A 20,002-nucleotide genomic window follows, 5' to 3' on the forward strand; every position below is an offset into this window, starting at 1 on the left:
TGAGCTCTACTTTGATGTTCAATAAAGAACGATGATTGGGCCTTTCTTCCTTCCACAAATATTTTGATAGATTCAATCCATTTCAGAAGAAGTCTGGTACCGTGGCCACAAAAACAAACAAACAAAAAAGCAAACTATTATGGACATGAAATGCTATCAAAAGAGTAAGCACAACGAAAAATATATTTTTTCTTTTCCCTGCTTACAACTGCATTTGTTAAAACAAAAACAAAAAATCCCACAACTTTTACAATATCAGACCAACTACTGGCTTTTCTAATAAACTTGTTAAGTATTCTCCCTGTAAATCCTGTTCCTTTTAAGCATTTAGCAGTTGTCCTTATACACAACATGCTCATGTCTCTAAAGGAATTCAACTAGAAATGTATGTTAGCTGCTCCAAAAGTAATGCCTCCTATTGTACAATGCTGGCTCACAATGTCAGAGGCAGATGGTGGTGGTATGGCAGTAGATGTTGAACTTTCCTTCCAATAGTCCATTCCATTTTGTTGCTGTGTGACAGACAGCAGCAGTGGGGCGGTCTGAGGAAGTGGGTGTGAAGTGTGTATGACTGGAATTCCTCCAACAAAACAGGAAACAACTGTACCCACTGACACTTGCTGAACGTTTCTGGAGACCAACAGTGGATGTGATCACAGTGAGGCAGTCAGTGGTGCATTTCAGCAGTGGCAAGTGATGTGAAAGACAAGCTGTATTCCAGATGGCTGTACACAGCTGTCACATCACGAAATCAAGAGTGTTTCCATCAGACCATCTGCAAGTTATGACCAGGAAACCAGTGCAAGGATGAAGGTGACACTTTCCTGGATCACATCGTTACTGGTGATGAGACTTGCTGTCAAAATTTTAAGCCAGTCAAAACAGCAGTCCATTGAGCATGAATTCCTCATCAAAGAAAAAGTTCAGGATGCAGCCCTCAGCAGGTAAAGTATGTGGGATAGGGAAGGGGTGATCCCTCCAGATTTCCTGCAACCCAGATAAACCGTCAACTCTGAGCGCTCCGTCATGACACTGACTCAGCTGAAGGCTAAAACTTCCACAGTCAGGCTGTAAAAGATCAACAAAAAACACTTCACGACTTTCTGGGGCGTGCTTGTATGTCTCAAAACACTTGCAGTGCAAAGTTGTTGCCACAACAACCAGCTGACAGGCAGGACGTGACACAAACCAAAAAAGAAGACAGCCTCCCTCCTGTAACACCGTACTCCAGGCCCCATACTAGTTTGAAGACTGTGGATCACACTGCCAGTCTTGGCTGAACTGTTCCACCATACTCACTGTACTATCTGGATTTGGGGCCTTCTGATTTCCATGTGTTTGAGTCGATGAAAGACAGATGGCATGGACAACATTTTCCTACAAACGATGCCATCACAGCAGCTGTGGAACAATGGGCCAGATTTTTACAGGTGCAGCGTGCAGGCTCTTGTTCATTACTGTCAAGAATGCATAGCTCATGGTGTTGACTATGGTGAAAAATAGTGTTTTGTAGCCAAGAACTTGCTCGATCAAGTAATACCACGACGGTGCTCTTTGTATCTGTTGTAGTTTCCATGGAAATAAATAGGAGGCATTACTTTTGGAATTATCTACTTTTTTTCTGACAAATAAGATCCAGCTTTTCATATTTCACTGAGAGTGTTTATTCTGTTTTAGCTGCAACGTCTAACATGTTCCAAAACATATTCAGGGAAGTGCAAGCTGCAGACCTGTAAGCCATCCAGCTTGCAGGGCATCCTTGGGTATTCATCTTCTTTCCACTTGTTTTCCTCTGGATCAAAAGTGAGAATTGAGTCACTGTAATGACCATTGTAACAGAGGCCTCCAAGAACCATTATCTGTTTGTCTAGCACAGCTACACCATGACCACTCCTACCGATTGGCATAGAAGCCAATATAGTCCACTGATCAGTATCAGGGTCATAAACCTCTGTAGATGGACATCCTTGAGATTCGAAGGAGGCCCTGAGGATCACACAAACACCACCAAAGACATAAAGCTTACCATTATAAGAAATCATTTTGTGAAAGCATCTTGCATAATTCATTTTGCATTTGTTCTCCCAACAGTTAGTGACCACTTGAGTCCTCCTTGTTCGCTGCTCTACTGTCCCCTCTTTACTGGGATCAAATACACACACTTGCTTAGAAGTTGAAGACGATGTAATTCCACCTGTGATATACAACTTGTTACCCAGCACAGTTCCTTCGTGTCCATATTTATTGACTGGATATGGATCTACAAATTCCCATTTATCTTCAGTAATATCATACCGTTCAGTTGAATAAAAGGTTTCATCCCTGGTTCTCCCAGCCACTGCGTAAACGTATCTCCCAATAACTCCAACAGCAAACTCAGAACGTGGGACAGACATGTCTGCCATTCGTAACCAAGTGTTCTGTCTTGGGTCATACCTAAACACTTTGGAAGAAGCATGAAACTCACCGTCTGGCCCCAGTTCTTCCCCACCTAACAGGAACACAAAGTTATTCACAATGGCAAGGCAGTCTGGTCGTAAAGGTACTTGAGGACCCTCTAGTTCCCACCAGACCCTCGGTTTGTGCAAGAGAAGAATTTTACTGTTTACCATACTGTGTCCTATCATTCCTCTAAACACGGCAGTCTGGGGTTTGGCAGAACGAATTTTGTTCGATTTCATTTCCATCAAAGGCTGCTGGTGAACGCTATGAAAGTAATTCATGGCTTGGTCAACCTCATGTCGCAGCTGCCGGGAGTATCGGTAAAACTCTGATGTTTTTACCTATGAATACATTTAAAAGATATTAAAATTCCGACCGAGAGAAACAATCCAGAAAACCTAAATGGCTATGTTTAATTTAAAAATTGTTTTACTTAGTTTAACTCAGTTTTACTTAGTTTAACTTAATTCTCAACAGCAACTGCATTCACGTATGGAGGCTTAAGATAACATACTGTTATTCAAAATCTACAAGGCAATTTAGTGATTAAAAGCACAGTGGCTAATGTTTGTCGCTGGAACACACAAAATTTAAGCAGGGATTATGCACGAGTGAAATGCCCAAGTCCAAAAATCATTACTCCTTCTTCCCAAGAAAGCCTCTTTACATCTTCTGTTTAATCAGTGAAACGTCTATGCTAAAAGTATACTATTTTCCTGGTTTTGAAAGATATTCTGTATTTGATACAGTCTACTCTAGACTAACTTCTAATGAATTGTCACAGCAGAACCCAAGTGAGTATTCCCCAACACTACACTCTGCTCACAGGTCTATTTAACTGTGATGGAAAAGCAAAGTTCAGAATCCATTTCTTCAGAACATGTGATCATGTTCTCCACTCTACAAGGTTCCTCTCTGTATGTCTCCTCAAGCTAACACATACCTTTAACACAACAAGAAAACATATCAATCAATATTCATTTTGCTTGCGCATTTCATTGGTAAAGTGCAGGGGTAAGTTTGAACTTTCAGTTCCTAAGGGAGCCTTACAACCTTTGTACTACTGCCCATTGTGACACACTCAATGTGCCACTTTTCAATTTGAAACGCCTGTTCAGTTTTTCTTAAAGAACAATGATAAGACTCTACCTACTACCTAAGCTAGTTTGAGTCCCTCCAACTGATCCTTCAATGATTCCAAAACACATCCTCTGATTTGAACATGATGAACATTTTTATTTATCTAGTACCAAGCAGGTTTTGGATTACCACGTGATTCCCTTCAAGACGCATCGCTCTTCCTGTATATAGAACTTTGTCTCACACAGCATTCTGACTTATACCACTATAACAAATTAAAAAACACACACACAAAAAAAGATGGTAAATATTGCCTCTATCAGGTTCAATCCTAGCTTTCAGTATCTTTCACTTAAAACTGGATTGCTCTCAAGAACTCTAAACACCATTACTTCCTACCAGCTCCAAAACAAGAAACAATGCTCTAAAAAGTCAGGCCACTCCAAAATTTCAAAACAACCACAAGATAACTTAAGAAGCTAATATATTTCGGTATCTGTTCCCCCACCTCCTCACATTCCCTTTCCCAAGGGACAAAAGCCTGTACCACCACTTAAATGAGTAGCAACAGTGTGAATGAGTTTTCATATATATGAAAAACAATTTCAAAACAAGTATTCTTTATACCTTGTGAATAAAGTAGTTGCTCATTCCATAAACCAGCGCTATTCAAATTTTGTTAGTTTTCCATTAATTGCTTCTCTTTCTTGTGTAGTAACTAGGACATTCTGCTGACATGACTTGCATGCAATTGCACAGATTTGTAAACCTGAACATAAATGTCAGAAAACAGGCAGGGAAAAAAGAAGAAACTACAGCCCACCGCAGGTAAAATACAGAAAAGACAAAAAGATTACAAAAAGAAAAAGAAAGTAAGCAAAAATAACAAACCTGGGAGGGTATTCTCAAAAGTAACTTTCAAGTTCTAAAACAGCACCATTATTTCACACATTTGCACTCAGACTGGAGCTATAATTTCTGTAATTAAACAAAAAGATGAACAATTTTTGTTCCATTTACATGAATCTGAAGTTTTCTTAGATCACAGAAGATAATTCAAAACAAAACGTATATGACAAGAAGCATACCATAAAAGGCATGGACGAGATGGAAAGTGTTTTTTCTTTCCCTGCCAGTATTTACAATTGTCATTAGTCCTAGAAATAGAAATGCCAGCCAGAAACTGGAATAAACATCATCTATCCAAACCACTTCGCTGCTTTACTTAGACAGCCTAAACCTCATCCCATGAGAGCACACATAAGGAAACAAGGGATATTAATTTCAGACAGCCTCTCAACACCTATGAGACAATCTCAGAGCTTACTACTTCACTTGGTAAGGCACTAACATCAAAGCAAAGCCTCAATCTCTTACCTTAGACTAGTGAGGCAACAAGAAGCAATGCAACTACTAATTATAAACAGTTCTTTCAGACTGAATGAAGTATGTGGAGAAGTCAACTACAAGCACAGAATCAAAGAGATGAGAATGAGAGCTCTCAGAATATTGAGAAAATAAAAATGGGATGACAATAAACCGTTCATCTATATTTCTGTAAGAAAAAAATAGTTGAGTCTTCCTAGCCTTTGCTGTTGGGAAAAAATGCTCTGACCAGCACAACCTCTGCCACATAAGAACAGTATTTCTCCTGAGGCTCAAATGATGGTCTAAGATGAATGCTAGTATAGGCCTATATGAACAGGTAGAGACTGCTCACATTTGCTTGATATTAACAAACACAAGTCAAAAGTAGGACAGTTTGCCCACTCTCACACGTTTTCTCTGTGTGAGATCTTTCATAATTACATTTAAGTCTTATTCAGCCTATTGTAAGGAAAACTTTCCATACACCTACACTTTTGAGTAATTCTGTAATAATTACTTGTGTGTATATGCAAAATGTAAAGCAAGCATTAAAATTGAGGTGTTTAGTTATTAAAACACAATAGTAAGTTTGGAATGCTTTAGTAAATTAAGGATGTAACAGCAACCTTTTGTGGGAACTGCTACCTGATACCCAAAGTACGATGAAGGAAAATGCTCAGCACTCAAAAGTAGGCTTCTGCCATTCCCTGTAAGCAAGAAATATCTAAGTGCTAATATATCATTTTCTTCTGTTAAGTTCAAATGAAGAAGCTCCAGAAGGTACATGCACCTAATTAGCAGCAGATGAAATCAAAGAGAATGCTCCTACATTTGTTCAAAAATCTGACAGATGGACATTGACAGGGATGAAGCCTGAGGTGAAAGAAAAGCGCACTGTTAAGAGCACACCATCAGCTCTGAACTGATTAAAAAAATACAAAAGCTTTATAGCATTCTCAAAAGAGAGACCTTCTGTTCTCTTTCCAGTTGGTAAAGTTTCCTTCGTGATTTTTTTTCACATTCATCCCAATATTTCTCTTCACTTTTCTTGATGAAACCTTTCCAAAGAGGATCGTATTGGACACAGCATCACTTTAACAGTTACCCAGAGAACCAGAAGTGAAATATCTCATTGCATCATCTACCATTTACAGCTGTTCAGTCAGATAAGCAGGGAACAGCATGAACTTAATGAAATGTGCCTTTCTATAAAAAGATGATGATGAAAATAATTAAAAACGTCAACTTATCCCTCAGGTAGGCAATAACAAGAATATCAAAGCTTCAACAAAACTGTCACTATCCACCCAGCCATAGTACAATGGAGCTGGAATGCATTTTCTTCATTCTGAATCAGTGAAACCCTGCCTTTCCAAACTAAAGTGGCTACTGCTCATTGCCTGTTCTCCTGCAGAACTACAACACATGCTTTTCTAGTCCCAGCAGCTATGTTTAAGAATTTTACTTTCTACATTTTAACAAGAGAAGAAGTCAAAATACAAGCCCTTACACTAGAGATTCTGATATGAAAAGTGACGTGGCCCCTGCAAAGGATCAGATGTGCCCTATATTACACTCACCTTGTTTTTGCCTGATAACAAATAAGCAAATTACTAAGCAGAAGACAGGTAGTGAAATGCAAGGTAAGTTTTCAAGTACGTCTTCATTACAGAGCTTATTTTTTTTCCCCAGCAACCACATACAACTATTGCTATATTTATATTTTTGTTATCTGGTCTTTTAGGGAAAAACCATTCAGAAAGACACTTTTCTTGGTGCCCCCACCAAGCATCTATTACTTGTAAACTCAGTAACTAAATCTTAACATGCTATTGTCTGGGGTACAAATTAGCCTGGTTCCTTCTGTAGAACTAGGAAAAACATTGACAACCACTGAACAGCTCAGGTTGGAAGGGACCTTAATGCCCACTCAGTCCCATGGGCAGGGCTGCCCCACACCAGCTCAGGAGTGCAGAAATTATGCTAAATCTTTTCAATGAATAAAGTTTGTATTTGTATCAGATTTCTAGAGAGTTAATTCTTCTTCTTCCTTGCAGATAAATAAGCAGATTGAAATTGGACTAGATTATGTTGACTCAAGACTAAAGACCCATCAACCTCCCTACAGTTCATACTGTTCTCCTACCTACTTATCTCTGTCCATATTCTAAACACGCTAAATAAGCCTGCCAAAAAACATGATCAAACTTTTGACACACTGACTGCATTCTGAAGTAAAAACATATCAATCAAAATCTCAGATGACAGCAACCAAAGTTCATCTGCAACCACACATCAGTATACACGACATTACAGACAAGTTGCTGTATTTAACTTTTCATTTTTTTAGTCTGGGTCATTACTTGTAAGTGAAAACTGGTCAGAACCTGCGCAGGACATTGAAGGGCTATTCCTCAAGTGTTTGTCAGCTACAAAAAGATAGAACAGCCTAGCCTCTATGCAGCAAGGACAATGGCATCAGAATGAGTGCTTCACCAGTTTATAAAAGGGAACAGCAAGAAAGATTGTCAGTCAAGCTGGAATTAACTGCAAAGAACTCTCAAATCATAACAGAAACAGAATAAGGCGTTCAGCACATAATAAATACTGCTAGCAAGTCTATCCAAGTCAGTGATAACCTACAGACAGAAAAATACCAAGTGCAGAGCCCACTTAAGAGAAGCAGGAACCTCTAACCTAAACCACTAGGCATTTTGTGTTCTAAACTTCAGCATACAAGTTGTAGAAGAAAACACATGGAGATGAGAAAAACATTGATAAACAAGTGCTGAATATATATATTTGTCTTTAAAGACAAAATCACAGTGACATAAAATGACGGTGTCATCTTTCAAAAAATGACATCTGCTAAACACAGGAAAGCGTTTACTCAAAGATAGAGTCAATTAATATGTTTTTCATCCTCTCTCTGAAGTACAGGTTGATACTCCTAGTGATTAGTAAGTTTCTGACTTAAACTGGGAATTTATAAATCAGCATGGACTAGTCGTAACAAACACTACACAAAAGATACTTAAAAAAAAATCCCAGTTTTAAGGACAGAGAGTTTTGAAGCAACACTTTCTTCAGTGCTGTACACAGGAGATTAATTAAAATATGAAGGAAAAGCATGACATGCATGGTCATGGTACAGTAACAGAGAAATACTGAACTTTCCTCAAGACTTTCAGAGCTGTGGGTAGGTTTTAAATAAGATGGATGTAACAGGCATGGTGGAATGTGTGCTTCTCAGACATAAATGTCCCCTTTCTTTTCCAACAATTTGCCCAAATTCATTTATCCTTCCATTCTCCTCATGCATCTGTGTTAAGGGCCAAGCAACAACAGAGGTATCTATTCCTACCAGAGGCAGTTCTTCCAGGGCAGTTCAGAGTAAGCACAGAGGCTACACCTTCCCTTGTGCATCCCAAGTGTGTCAGCCTCGAGGTACTAACCCACTCATCAATTCCTTTTGAAAAAGACAAGCCATCCTACTCAAATTATAAACCTCTTTTTAAAATGCTGTGAGAAACAGAATGGCTGAAGATGCAAAAAGTATCCTTTCTGTGACATGTAAAATTAAGTTACGTAAGTTATTTATGTAGCAGTATAATGACAGGCACCTCAGAAATGCCTATCAGAAAGGTTACATAAGAGTACGTATGACAAGTCAGTGAGAGTATTGTGAATGCTGAATTTGCTCAACCGTGAGAGTCAGCCTCACACTGCCTTTGGTACCTTCACAGAGGATGTTACCATGTGCTGGATTCAGGAAAAGGATGAAATCTTATCTGTTTCCTTCTCTCCAAAAAAGCACAGTTACGAGTATTTTCCCCTTTGTACACAAAGAATTGTGCGTCCTTCAGGTTGCTGACATGGCATGTTAACAAACACGTTCTTTCATTAAATAAAAAGTTTAAAAGTGAGGTCATATTTTTATGTTAGCTTCAACTGCAGATGTCCTTTCTCACTGGTCATGCTGCATTACTCAGTGCTCTCCAGCCAGGTCAAAAAACATTCTTAGCTGCAGTGGTGAATGACATACATGTTTAGCTCTGTTTCCCTCTGCTCGACAAAGCACTGCCCCACTGCAGAAATTTGACTGGTTTCACTCCATTGCCACACACAATTAATGGATAAGGCATTCTCAGAAAAAGCTTTACATGTGAGTGTACAGCCTGGGATGCTGAAAAAGACATCTCTCCTTAAGTTGTATCTGTTCATAGCTGTCTAGAGGAACTATGAGAAGCAGTGTATGCAGAACAGATGTCAGTGCTACCAAAACCAACTCCAGAAGTTACACCTAAGTAGAATCCTAAAAAAACCCACAACACTCACTTTTCACTTGTGTCTGCAGAAATTTCACTGAAGACAGTTTGATATTTGAACTTCTATCCCAAAAACTCAAAGAGATGAAATAAGACTCTTCCATGTGAATGTTATGCTATTAGACTGACTATAAGAATAACTGGTGATATCAATTTTTCAAATAAAATATTAAATTATGCAATTTAATTATACTTAAATTGTGCAATGAAGTAGAAGTTTTATTATATGCAAGACACTACACAGCATCTTGCCGATTCCAGCTCGTAATAGCTGGAATCATTTTAATCCAACATAAACATCACATCAGCATTCTAAAACAATTCTAGGTAATTAGATTTATTTTACGTCCATAGGCTAATATAGGACCATCAATATAATTTATGTATTAAGTCTACTCAATCCACACACACACACACGATTAAAAAAAAAAGTAAAAACTCAGTCTGAAATTATTAATAGCTTTTATAATTTATAATACAGTCTTATCTGTATATAAATACCAAAGTAAAAATGTATGAGAAAATCTGTAAGAAGCCCAACAAAATACACAGGGTGTTAAATCCTATTAATTCACTGAGAGTTGAAAAATACAGAATTAAAAAGCTCATCTGATCACACAAGATTAATAACAATTATATAACATAATAGCACAAGCTGAAGAACTCCTAACTTGAATACCTTACAGTTACTAGCCTGTGTGAGCTGCTTAGGAGCTTTGTAGTTCTCTCCCCATGTCAAATGTTCCTGAGTTTCTCAAGAACTAGAAAAACAACATTTTTTATCTATTCTTCAACAAAACAGTGGAAAAAGCAAGTTCTTATTTAACCTCTTAACACAATCATTAGTTGAATTTTTTATCATCTCTTACAAAGACTCCTCTGATATTTAAAGTAAGTCATTACATTTCACACTGTCAATCACTTTTGATTGTATTATATGCCTTGAGTGAAATCAAATGGACGTGTAACTTTGCAGGATCAGGGCTTACTTCTAATTGCTGTGTAATAGCACAAGTACTGAAGATACAATAATAACTAAAACACTGCAGATTTAACAGCAGATGTCAGTTTTCATTCGTAAAGAAGAAATACGTTTTTGTAGTTAAAACACACAAAATCCACAGTCAGCACGTTTTGATTATATAGGCAACATTTGTCATAATATATCCCCTACAGAATCTCTGGGAAGCAAGAAACAACTTGCAGAAAACACAGAAAGGACTACTGAAATAAAACCTGATACAAGCAAACTTATTTTAAAACATCTTTTCCACATTTAGTTACTTAAAAACATGTGTTATAAACCTACCTGTTCTGCAGCCACTTTACATACTACTGCCTAACAATCAGATGGTAGTACTTCTAGATGTCTGTTTTCTACTGGTCTACTGCTCCTCCTAACAGGACTGGGAATCTCATCTGTTTAATGGTGTGCTGCCCTAGCTAAATGATTAATTCTGTCTACCGCTTTTCAAATGCACCAACCTTCTCAAAAACACTGGATGGTGTCATCAAACAAAACCTGATGTTCTGAATGATGGTGTCCGTATGCCTCCAGCGTCTTCTATCATGGCGCAGCCAGGCCTGAACAGCTTCATACAGCTCTATCTCTGGAAACCTGCTCAGGTGGTCATTATCCAAGTAAGACATGAGCTTCTCAAAGCTCAGATATGAAAGGAAGTCAGGTCTGGACATGAGCGGCACAAAATTCTCTAGCAGGAAAGAGTCCAATTTTTCCCTGACTCCTTCGATGTTTACACCAAAATCATCCAGAAGTCTCATAATTTCTGCACAGTTTTCTAAGCAGATTTTAGCTAAGAGAAAAGAGCAGCAAAATTTTACCACCTCTATAAGCTGGACGTACATGGCAGCCTGAAGGATCTCATGAACAGTGTTCATACTCAGTTCAATAGTTCCATAATACATGAATTGGAGGACATGACTGAAGCCTGTAGCTGTCAGACCTTTCAAATGGATTTTGTCCTGATCTCGTTCTCGCATGTCAGCTGTGAACATAATCCTGAAGTAATCACTCTGGGTGGCAAGCAGTGCTTTATGGGCCTGAAATTGGTGGTCTTCAATGACAAGTGTGACATCAAGAAGCAATCCCTCCTCATACAGTGCTCTGAATCCAGCAGAGACACTGGTGTCGTGGATGGAGGAGCTAAACCCTTCCACGTCCCCTGCCATGAATCACCTGAGGAAAAAATGAAATAAAAATAAAAATAAATTATTTCTAGTATTGAACATATCACAAGCTCTGACCAGATAAACGCAAACTGAAGTTACTTTCATCAAGACTTAGAAGTCTTCCCCATCCCTGCTTTCTTTTCAGCTGAAAAATTAACTAAAGACTTAAAACTGAAACTTCAGTTATTTCCCCACCAAAAATATTCTCCTTTTAAAGAAAACGCAGTGAACATGAATAACTGTGAAATAACACCAAAATGATTCCTCATTTCAAACTACTCAGAGGTTAGGAAAATTAATATACAATGCCAAGTTTGCCACTGTTCTCTCCTTCCCCTCCTCTATCTTCCTAAAGTTATCTCAGGAAAGTAATAAAGCACCCCCTCTTGAGGATCCAAGGTTTCAGAAAGAAGCATAGCAAGCTTCACTTCAGAAACAAACTCCAGAAGGTCCATTAAAAAAAAAAACAACAGTACTTTTAAAAAATATGATATATAAAATATAATTAAAAAATTACTCAGAAGTTATTGCGAGGAAACAGAGCAGAGGTTACTACTCAAGTTTGTGCCTCCTTTCAGAGTAATACAGTCCAGTTTTACTGTTTCTCATTCTCAGAATTATTTATGTAATGAGATTGATAAACTGCTAAACACTAAGGCCACAGGAGGCACTGACAGAATTATGTGATAATAAATATGTTCTACATACTGAGGTCAGTAAAGCTGAAGTGTTTATTAAGCGTTTGAATATTAACAAACATATAGTGCTACTTCTGTGCAAGTTAGAGTCAACTACAAATAAGAAATTAAAGAAAAAAAAACCACCACCACACACACACACACACACACAAAAACAAAAACAACAAAAAAACTATAAAACAAAACCAACCCAATGCCCTGCTAAGGAAATTGAACACTGAGTAAAAAAAGCTGCATCAAAAACTACTCAAAAATACAAGAACTTCTCAACATCTTGCTCCCAGTGCCTAATTGGAGGTCAGCTCCATTAAAAAGCCTGAACTAAAAGAACAATTTATCACCGTTCCCAAAAGCAACAATGCACTCCACTCCCCCTATCTGTCATTCAGAAATCTGAGTTCCTCCTGTCTACGTGCATTTTTGGTGTTCATTGAACTGCTCTGGAAAACTCATTCAACTCATAAACCTGACAGAAAATAAACTGTGGGCATTATTAAATACAGAGGGTTTGGCACCAGGACAGATCTGACGCAGGGCACAGGACATCACACATTAGCAGAAAAATGGTGGAAGAGTAACACGTTCCCTTTTGGTGTTTATTACAGCTAGCTCAGCCATTTTTGTTTATCTTCACCCCACTTTAAATCACACTGGATCACTCATTCAGACTGTCATTTGTGCATTTAATTATCTAACTCTGAAATTCGCAGTGCTGTTAACAATTGGAAGCAGTACCATACGGGTACTGGCAACTCACACAAAAAGCCAAGTAACATTGTGACCAATACACACAACAAGCTGCTAACTTTCATGGCTACAGAGTGTTAAAACATGTAAGAGGCCCAAGGTTTCCAGAAAGCAGTTATTACATTGTCCCCAGCTCCCTAAGCACTACATTCTAACTGCTGCCGTTTTAACTGATGTGTGTTTGATAAGACCCCATAAACAGACAATCACCTCCTCGATTCAACTCATCCACACCCATCCTGGGAAGAAAAAAGGGAGATTTTCTTTGTCCACAGAAAACTACAATGGTCAGTGGGTTTTTGCAGTCACACCTCATGGAATTCTCACCACTCTCACACTGCTGAAGCCTTCAGACAACGGCGTTAACAGGAGTGCTCATGAAAACAGAGGCCCGACAAGAAATCTCAAACTTCTCAAGGTCTGGGCAAAAGACAAAGCTGTCAATCCAATCACTTTCTCAGCAGTATCCATGATAGCATACTCCCTTCATTATCCCTGAAGACAGAGAGAAAATTCACACTTTTTTTGAGCTACGTATTTTGAGTCCCTTGCTCTTGAATACAGCACTTCTGTACCACAAAGAAAAATAACAATCAATATATTTTTTTCTTAGTTGTTGATCATTCTTGTACAAGAAGAGGTCATTCGTTCACTGCCTATCTCAGAAAGAAGCAACAAACTGATGAGGAAGTAATGAGCTTTCCAGTAGGATTTATGATGCCAAATACAAAACAAGCACTAATACTAGCATTTTTTCCTCCATGAGAACATCTGTAATACCCCCTTTCCACTCCCTGCTCTCTGATGTTGAGCTCACACTTCAATTTTTTCCCCTTACAAAATTTAATGGTCACTTGGCTTTTAATGCCGCCTCCCCATTTCCATAAAATACAAGGCAACATGAAACAACTACTTCTCAGTTTGGTCTGAAAATGAACCAGAGGCTCAAAGGTGAATAAGATTCTCACACAGTACAACTGGGTAATGTAGCTTTCTTTAGGAGACCAACCAAGATGTGTGCCTCAGCTCCAACTCCAAGATGAACCAAGGTCACAGGATGTAAGGACAGTTGGAATTTTCAAATGTAAGACGAGAATGAGCAGAGTAATATATATTAACTAACAGAGGAATATATATTAAAAAGAGGAGGAAAAAAAAGCAACGTAAGCTCATTTGGAAATAATGGGATCTCCCAGCAAACAGGCTCACGCAGGTGCAAATCTCAAAGGAAGGATTTCATCAAAACAGTACACGCTACAGCATATGGAAAGAACATAAAAGAACAGTACCAAGAAGCTCCAAAAGACATGCTGGGGTCTTTTCCTTTAATATGAAGAAGTGAATTACATTATATGTACTCTACAAATAAGAAGAAACTCTGGGACCCTAAAAGAGCGCTTTGACCACAAAATAAGAAAGTCAGCAAGTGAAGACAAGCAGAGACAAATCTTACAAGGTAAAAGCACTGACTCCAGAGGAGCACTTCCAAAGTTCCTTTTAAGCACAAAAAAATGAGTACATCATGAAATCCTGAACGCAGCACCAGACAGCTCTGGGCAGCCTGCTCAGAGCAAGGGGCTTGGACCACACAGCCTCCAGATCCACCCCAACCTCAGCCATCCCATCATCTGGTTGCTTTTAAAGCAACTGCCTTGATTAAAGTTATATTAAAAAGACAAAGGCCATCAGAAATAAACAATTACCATTCAAATTTTCAATGTATCAAAAAAGTAAGGTGGTAGGAATCAGCAAAATGCATTAAAGACTGCATTGAGGGAACACTTATTAGGTTCCAATTTTCACAGCTCCCTGAAGGTGATTACTCAGTAAAAATATATTAGAACAGCAAGTCAGACACAAAACTCTACAACGGAGGCAGGTAATCAGCACTCTGAAACTATTTCAGAATGTTTCAAAAAATGTGACGTTTTAAGTCATTTCATTCTTCTTTTCACATCTCCTGTATTATTTTCAGTACACCTACACTTTTCGATACCAAAATGTGTTTCATCACACACATCAAACTGCTGTTAATGGAATACAAAAGAAGAGCCAAAAACTGCAACTCCATAACTTGTCTAAAGAAGATTCAGAATTTTACAAGTAACATTGGAAAGGACACTTGTCTCCCTCTAGTAAATGAGTAAATTCCCCTTTACTGGTACTAAATCATACACGATATCGGAAATCACAGTTTTCTTTACAATTCAAAAATGTACAGGGCAGTGCACTTATTTTATGAGGGGTTAAAATAGTACAGAGACTGGAAGATTGATGAGTTAAATGCATATTATGACCAAGTGAGAGACAACTCCCCATTTCTAAAGCTAGTACATGAAGTCAAAAGCAAATGGCAGCACGGCCATTCAAATAATAGAAAAGAGTAGCAAATGCTCACAAATGAAGCCATTTTTCTAAAGCACAGCTATCTTCATTCCTCCCACACACTTTCAATCTTAGATGTAATTCTATGCACTATTCAAATGCTGCAGCTTATTTCCCAGAAGATAATAATGTAACATTTTTTCCCTATTTTCAATAAAAATGCAAAATTCAAGAGCTATAGCTTTTTCCACCTGTGCAAATCACAATAGCTCACTTGATTTGAAGGCAGACGTAGCCTACAGTAGTCTGTAAGAAAACTGGAACAAAAATAAAATCCAAACTATAAGCAATGAAGGGAAAAAAAAATCCAAGTTGGTGTTCTGCATTGTCCTGCACATACTGGAGCTGATCAGTATAACGCAGTACAGGAAGGAAGATTCTTCGCTGGAAAAAACAACAACAACAACTAAACCAACCAACAAGAAATAACCTTATTTTGCTTTTCATGACATTTCTTCCTCTTTTAGAACACAGTGCATTACAGCACCTGCTCTGCCGTGACTGTAAAAGCTCTTTCATGGAACACTGATTTCTCATCTTTATTCTGTGGTAGTAATAGAAGTCTGAAAACCTTGTTCCAGACTATTTTTCTTGCCAAACAAGAAGAACCTTCTTTACCCAGAGTGTCTGAGGCTCAGAGGCACAAGCAGGAGAGAGGGAGGCTAGATGCACAAGCTATGTTATGGAATGAAGTTATGGAACACTTGTTTGTGGTTCATGCCCTGCTTGAGAATCCATTCAAAAGCACAATTTCCTTGGGGGAAAAAGAAAAACAGAATGTACTGCAAAGAAGCATCTACATTTCATTTGTAAGCTTGTACACACTTTCTAGGGATAGAAATGTTCTAGTATAGCAGTTCTAGTTCTAGTATAGCAGAAATATATTACCTAGAAGTGAGTAAGATCAATAACCAGCAGCTATCAAAACATTCCATTCCTGAAATAACTGCGGAAGCAGGAAACAAATAATAATCAAGATTCTGCATATGTACAATCTTTCATAATTAACACGATAAGCTTTGGAAACAATTTCTCTTAAATCCATCTGCACTGTCTGGTAGGTTCACACTAAAGACTTCCCAGAGCCCAGAGTGAGTGTTCCCAAAGCACCAGGTTCCCCCAAGAGTGCTGTTCAGCAGAAGCACTGCGCTGCCACAGCTCCAGAAGCTAACTCTTGGGTTCTCCTGAGAACTACCCACTGCACAAAGGGTTTCTCTTAGTGGCACACATCAGATGCTGACTGCTCCTCTTCCAGCCTTTACTGGTGCTGCTACCTGCAAGCAATCTGTACTAGCTTGTTAACAACTATGGCACTTTTGCAATACCCCAGCTGCCTGAGGTCACTGCGGTTATGCTAGAAGCATTACCAGAACTAGCTGTGACTAAACTTACTACAACCAGATACAGACTGTCAGTGAAGCATGGTTATACGCCACACTGCACTGTGGCTGCCTTCACAGAGTACCATTCTACACACATTTTCTTTTGAAAACACCTCTAACCCAAAGCATGTGTTGCTGCTCTTATTTGCACGTACTCATAATAGACAACTTTTTAACTCGTGCCTCTTTCTGTTCCTACAAATTGGCATCAAAACCCAGTTTAGTTGTTCTGCGCAGAAGGACGCAAATGTTACGAGTGCAATAAATAAAACCACAACAGAACCATTTTGTTCTAAAATACTGTTGTAGAGCGTGGGCTTCACATACACTGAATTTAGATGAATACCAGCAGATTTTATGTCAGAAACTTCTCGTATTACAACAGCAGCCACCACAGAACAAAACGCTCTCCCCACACAAGCTCCTAAATCAAGCCCTGCAGCGATCATCAAAAGGACTCCGATGAAAGTATGGTCCTGACAAACTTTCATAAAGGCTGCCAAACTGATGCAGCACCTGTAGCCGCTTGACCAGTTTAACCTCACTACATCTGAAGTCAGTTTCTGCCTCATAAATGAACAGTAATGAGGTATATGTTAGATTCTCATAGCACTATATGCATTAAATGGATGACATAACTGCACTTAACAGTCAACAAAATAGCTTTGAACCATTTGATCAGTGCAGCTCCACCTGTACATAAAACCACACTCCTTGCTTGGAGCAAGCTCAGCCCAGTCTTGCACTAGTTACATTTAAGGATGCCGGGAACACAGTCTAAAATAGTTTTAACGGAACCATAAGAATGAGAATCTACAAGAAAAACTTGCATTGCCAATATGTAAGAGGCAAATGACAGCAGTGATGGAAAAAAAAAAAAGCATCTGCCACTGCTCTTAAAGACAGGACCAACCCTAATTCTTTGTTATATATATTTGCACCTTATATCATTTTATCAAACGCCAGGATTATTAATAACAACTGATTTTCTCATTGACAAGATACTTATTAAGAAAATTACAGTGCATTTTAAGCAGAAAAGTAGAAAGTCAAGTATTTCCTACTCAGTAGCAAAAAAATCTACTTGTTTACAGGAGTGTTTGTGCTTTTAGAATACATGGTAATGAGCAGGAAGTGATATTTTAGTAAAAATAATTCTAGTATAATTTAGGATACCTTAACTATATCTTCAAACTCGGTGTCTATTTCATCCCTATTGGTGATTTCATTGCTAACTTAATGCCACCTCCAGCAGTCCTTTGAGAAAATATGACTGAAGACATTGTGCCCTTTGTCCAAGGCATAGCATTTAACTGCACTGCCAAATACCGATTTCATTTGTCAAAAAGGCAGAAGGCTTCCCCAAACTGGCAGCTCCACAGATGAGAAAGACCCAGTACCTCATGAGCCCAACAGTTACCTGGCCCACTCTGCCTGCTGAAAGGCAAATCAGCACGTGTAGATCCACAGCAGCCATAGGATGTAATTAAGGAAAGTGAAAGGAGATGAGTGACAGTGGGAGAGTTTATAGGACATGTGGTGTGGTGGAAATTAAACACACGGGCTGGACGTTGGGAGGAACACAGCAAGAATGCCGACACGTGGTGCTGTGCTGCGGGGACCCGCGTGTGAACTGGGGCAATGGTGTTGGAAGTGCTGGCTTACGTCTGAGCTAACAACTGCATGGCACGGCAAAGAAGACAACAGGATGCAGACTGCAGCAGTGCTGCCTTTTTATCGACGCACAGTTTTACGGCTACGCTAATCTTCTAAAAGAAAGGGGGTGAAAAAAACAACAACAACAAAAAAACCAACAAACCTTCGTGTTTTTAAGCGACGTTTATGTATGAACGAAAGCACCAGCGCCAACCCTGAGCAGCTACCTGCTCCTTCTACTAACGATTACTATTTCTCCGCTCAAAACGACTGTTTTGCAAACGTTGCCGACCACCAGCACTCGGAGGCTGACCTAGTTCAGCTCGCCCTCTCCCGCGCCCACACCGCCCCGCAGCGCGGGAGCTGCCCCGAGCAGGGCCCCGCCTGGCAGCCCCCAGCGGCCCCGCACTGCTCTCCCTCGAGGCCGGACCGACGAGAGGGGAAAGCGGGAGGCCCGGGGGCGGCTACACCTACCTCTTGGCGGCAGCGCTGCCGGGGCCGCGGCTCCTCCCGCTGAGCTGGCGGAGAGGGGGCTCCGCGCGGAGCATAAAGCCGGAGGCGGCGGGCCGGGCCGGGCCGCGGAGGGGCAGCAGCCGAGGCACGGCTGAGAGGAGGAGGAGACGGAGGAGGAAGGGGGAACCCTGGGCTTCCTCCTCCCTGCCGCCCGCGGTCGGGGGGAGCCGCCCCCCGCCGCGCCGCCCGCGCACCGTCGCTCCCGGCCCGGCCCGGCCTCGCCTCCGGGGTCCCGCCCGCCCCCTGCCGCGTTACCTTCGGCGCTGCCCAGAGAGGCCGCGGGCGCCATGTTCCCCCGCCGCGGGCGCCTCGCGCCGCCCGTCACTTCCGCCGCTACCCGCGGGCCCGGGACGGCGGCCGGTGGCGAGGGGCCGCGCCCCGGGTGGCAGAGGCTACGCCGCCTTTCCCCGGCTCGGCCCCGCTCCTGGGCCTTGCCGTGCCAGCCGCGCACCGGCCTGGCCCCATCCGTCGACCGGCCCCGCTAGCACGGCGAGCCCCGAGGGGTGGGGAAAGGTTCTCACCGGGGACCGGGAGCGGCCGCCGCTGAGGATCGGGAATGCGGTCCCAAGGAGCTTCATCTGCTTGGCTCGTCCGCACGCGGCTGTAGGGCCGGCCGCGTCGTTTCGCCCTCCTGCTCGCAGCGGTCCCTCAGCGCCGGCACCGCGGCTCCCGCTCGCCTCGGGCAGCAGCGCGGCGGGTGAACGTCGTACGGAAGCCCGCTCCGAGCGGAGCAGCCCCTCTCAGGAGCCGGCAGAACTCCTCCCCCTCGCACCTGGCGGAGACGGGTGCTGCGGTTGACCTCGGCTGCCTCCTCGCCGCGGGCAGCCCTGCCAGCCGCTGTGGGAACCAGGTCGCGGAGCCAGGCGGGTCAGGGCCGCCGGCTACGGTTGACTCAGCGCAGCCGTGAGCGACGAACTGCACGCAGCTCTCGGTCCTGAGCTGGGCCCAGGCTTCCCCTCCTTGCTTTCTGTAACTTGCCGCTGGCTGGCAAAAGGTAAGAGGTAGAACAACGCAGTAACCTCTTCATGTGCTTAATCACACCACGTCCCGACACCGCGGTCCTTTGGGCTGTCCCTGCCACCCCCAAACTTTTCACTGCCTGCTACACACCTCCTATGTCACTCGGTGCTTTAAATAACAGGCCGTGCACAGCCACCCTCTCCCTGTTTATTGCTATTCCTGTCCCCTTCGCTGTCTATTTTCAGTTCCTCGT

General features: G+C 41.2%; 1 protein-coding gene across 6 annotated transcripts; it reads right to left on the reverse strand.

The window, feature by feature from the left end:
• Window positions 1–966: 966 nt before the first annotated feature.
• KLHL15 (kelch like family member 15) lies at window positions 967–19,588 on the reverse strand. 6 transcript variants are annotated; one of them, XM_065741492.1, is made up of 4 exons: window positions 19,045–19,240; window positions 15,453–15,622; window positions 10,704–11,415; window positions 967–2,783 (listed from the first exon to the last, which is right to left on the reverse strand). In XM_065741492.1, the coding sequence occupies exons 3-4, from the start codon at window positions 11,406–11,408 to the stop codon at window positions 1,674–1,676; spliced, it is 1,815 nt and encodes a 604-aa protein (XP_065597564.1). In that variant the 5' UTR covers window positions 11,409–11,415; window positions 15,453–15,622; window positions 19,045–19,240; the 3' UTR covers window positions 967–1,673. The 6 variants fall into 6 exon arrangements, with proteins under 6 accessions (XP_065597564.1, XP_065597562.1, XP_065597561.1 ...); XM_065741494.1 differs by lacking the exon at window positions 15,453–15,622 and having other exon boundaries at window positions 2,176–2,491; window positions 2,610–2,783; window positions 19,045–19,235; XM_065741490.1 differs by lacking the exons at window positions 15,453–15,622; window positions 19,045–19,240 and adding an exon at window positions 19,311–19,588.
• Window positions 19,589–20,002: the final 414 nt, after the last annotated feature.

This window comes from Cyrtonyx montezumae, unplaced genomic scaffold (genome assembly GCF_038088225.1).
Source record: "Cyrtonyx montezumae isolate F1298 unplaced genomic scaffold, pur_monq_1.0 scaffold_3, whole genome shotgun sequence".
NCBI lineage: Eukaryota > Metazoa > Chordata > Aves > Galliformes > Odontophoridae > Cyrtonyx > Cyrtonyx montezumae.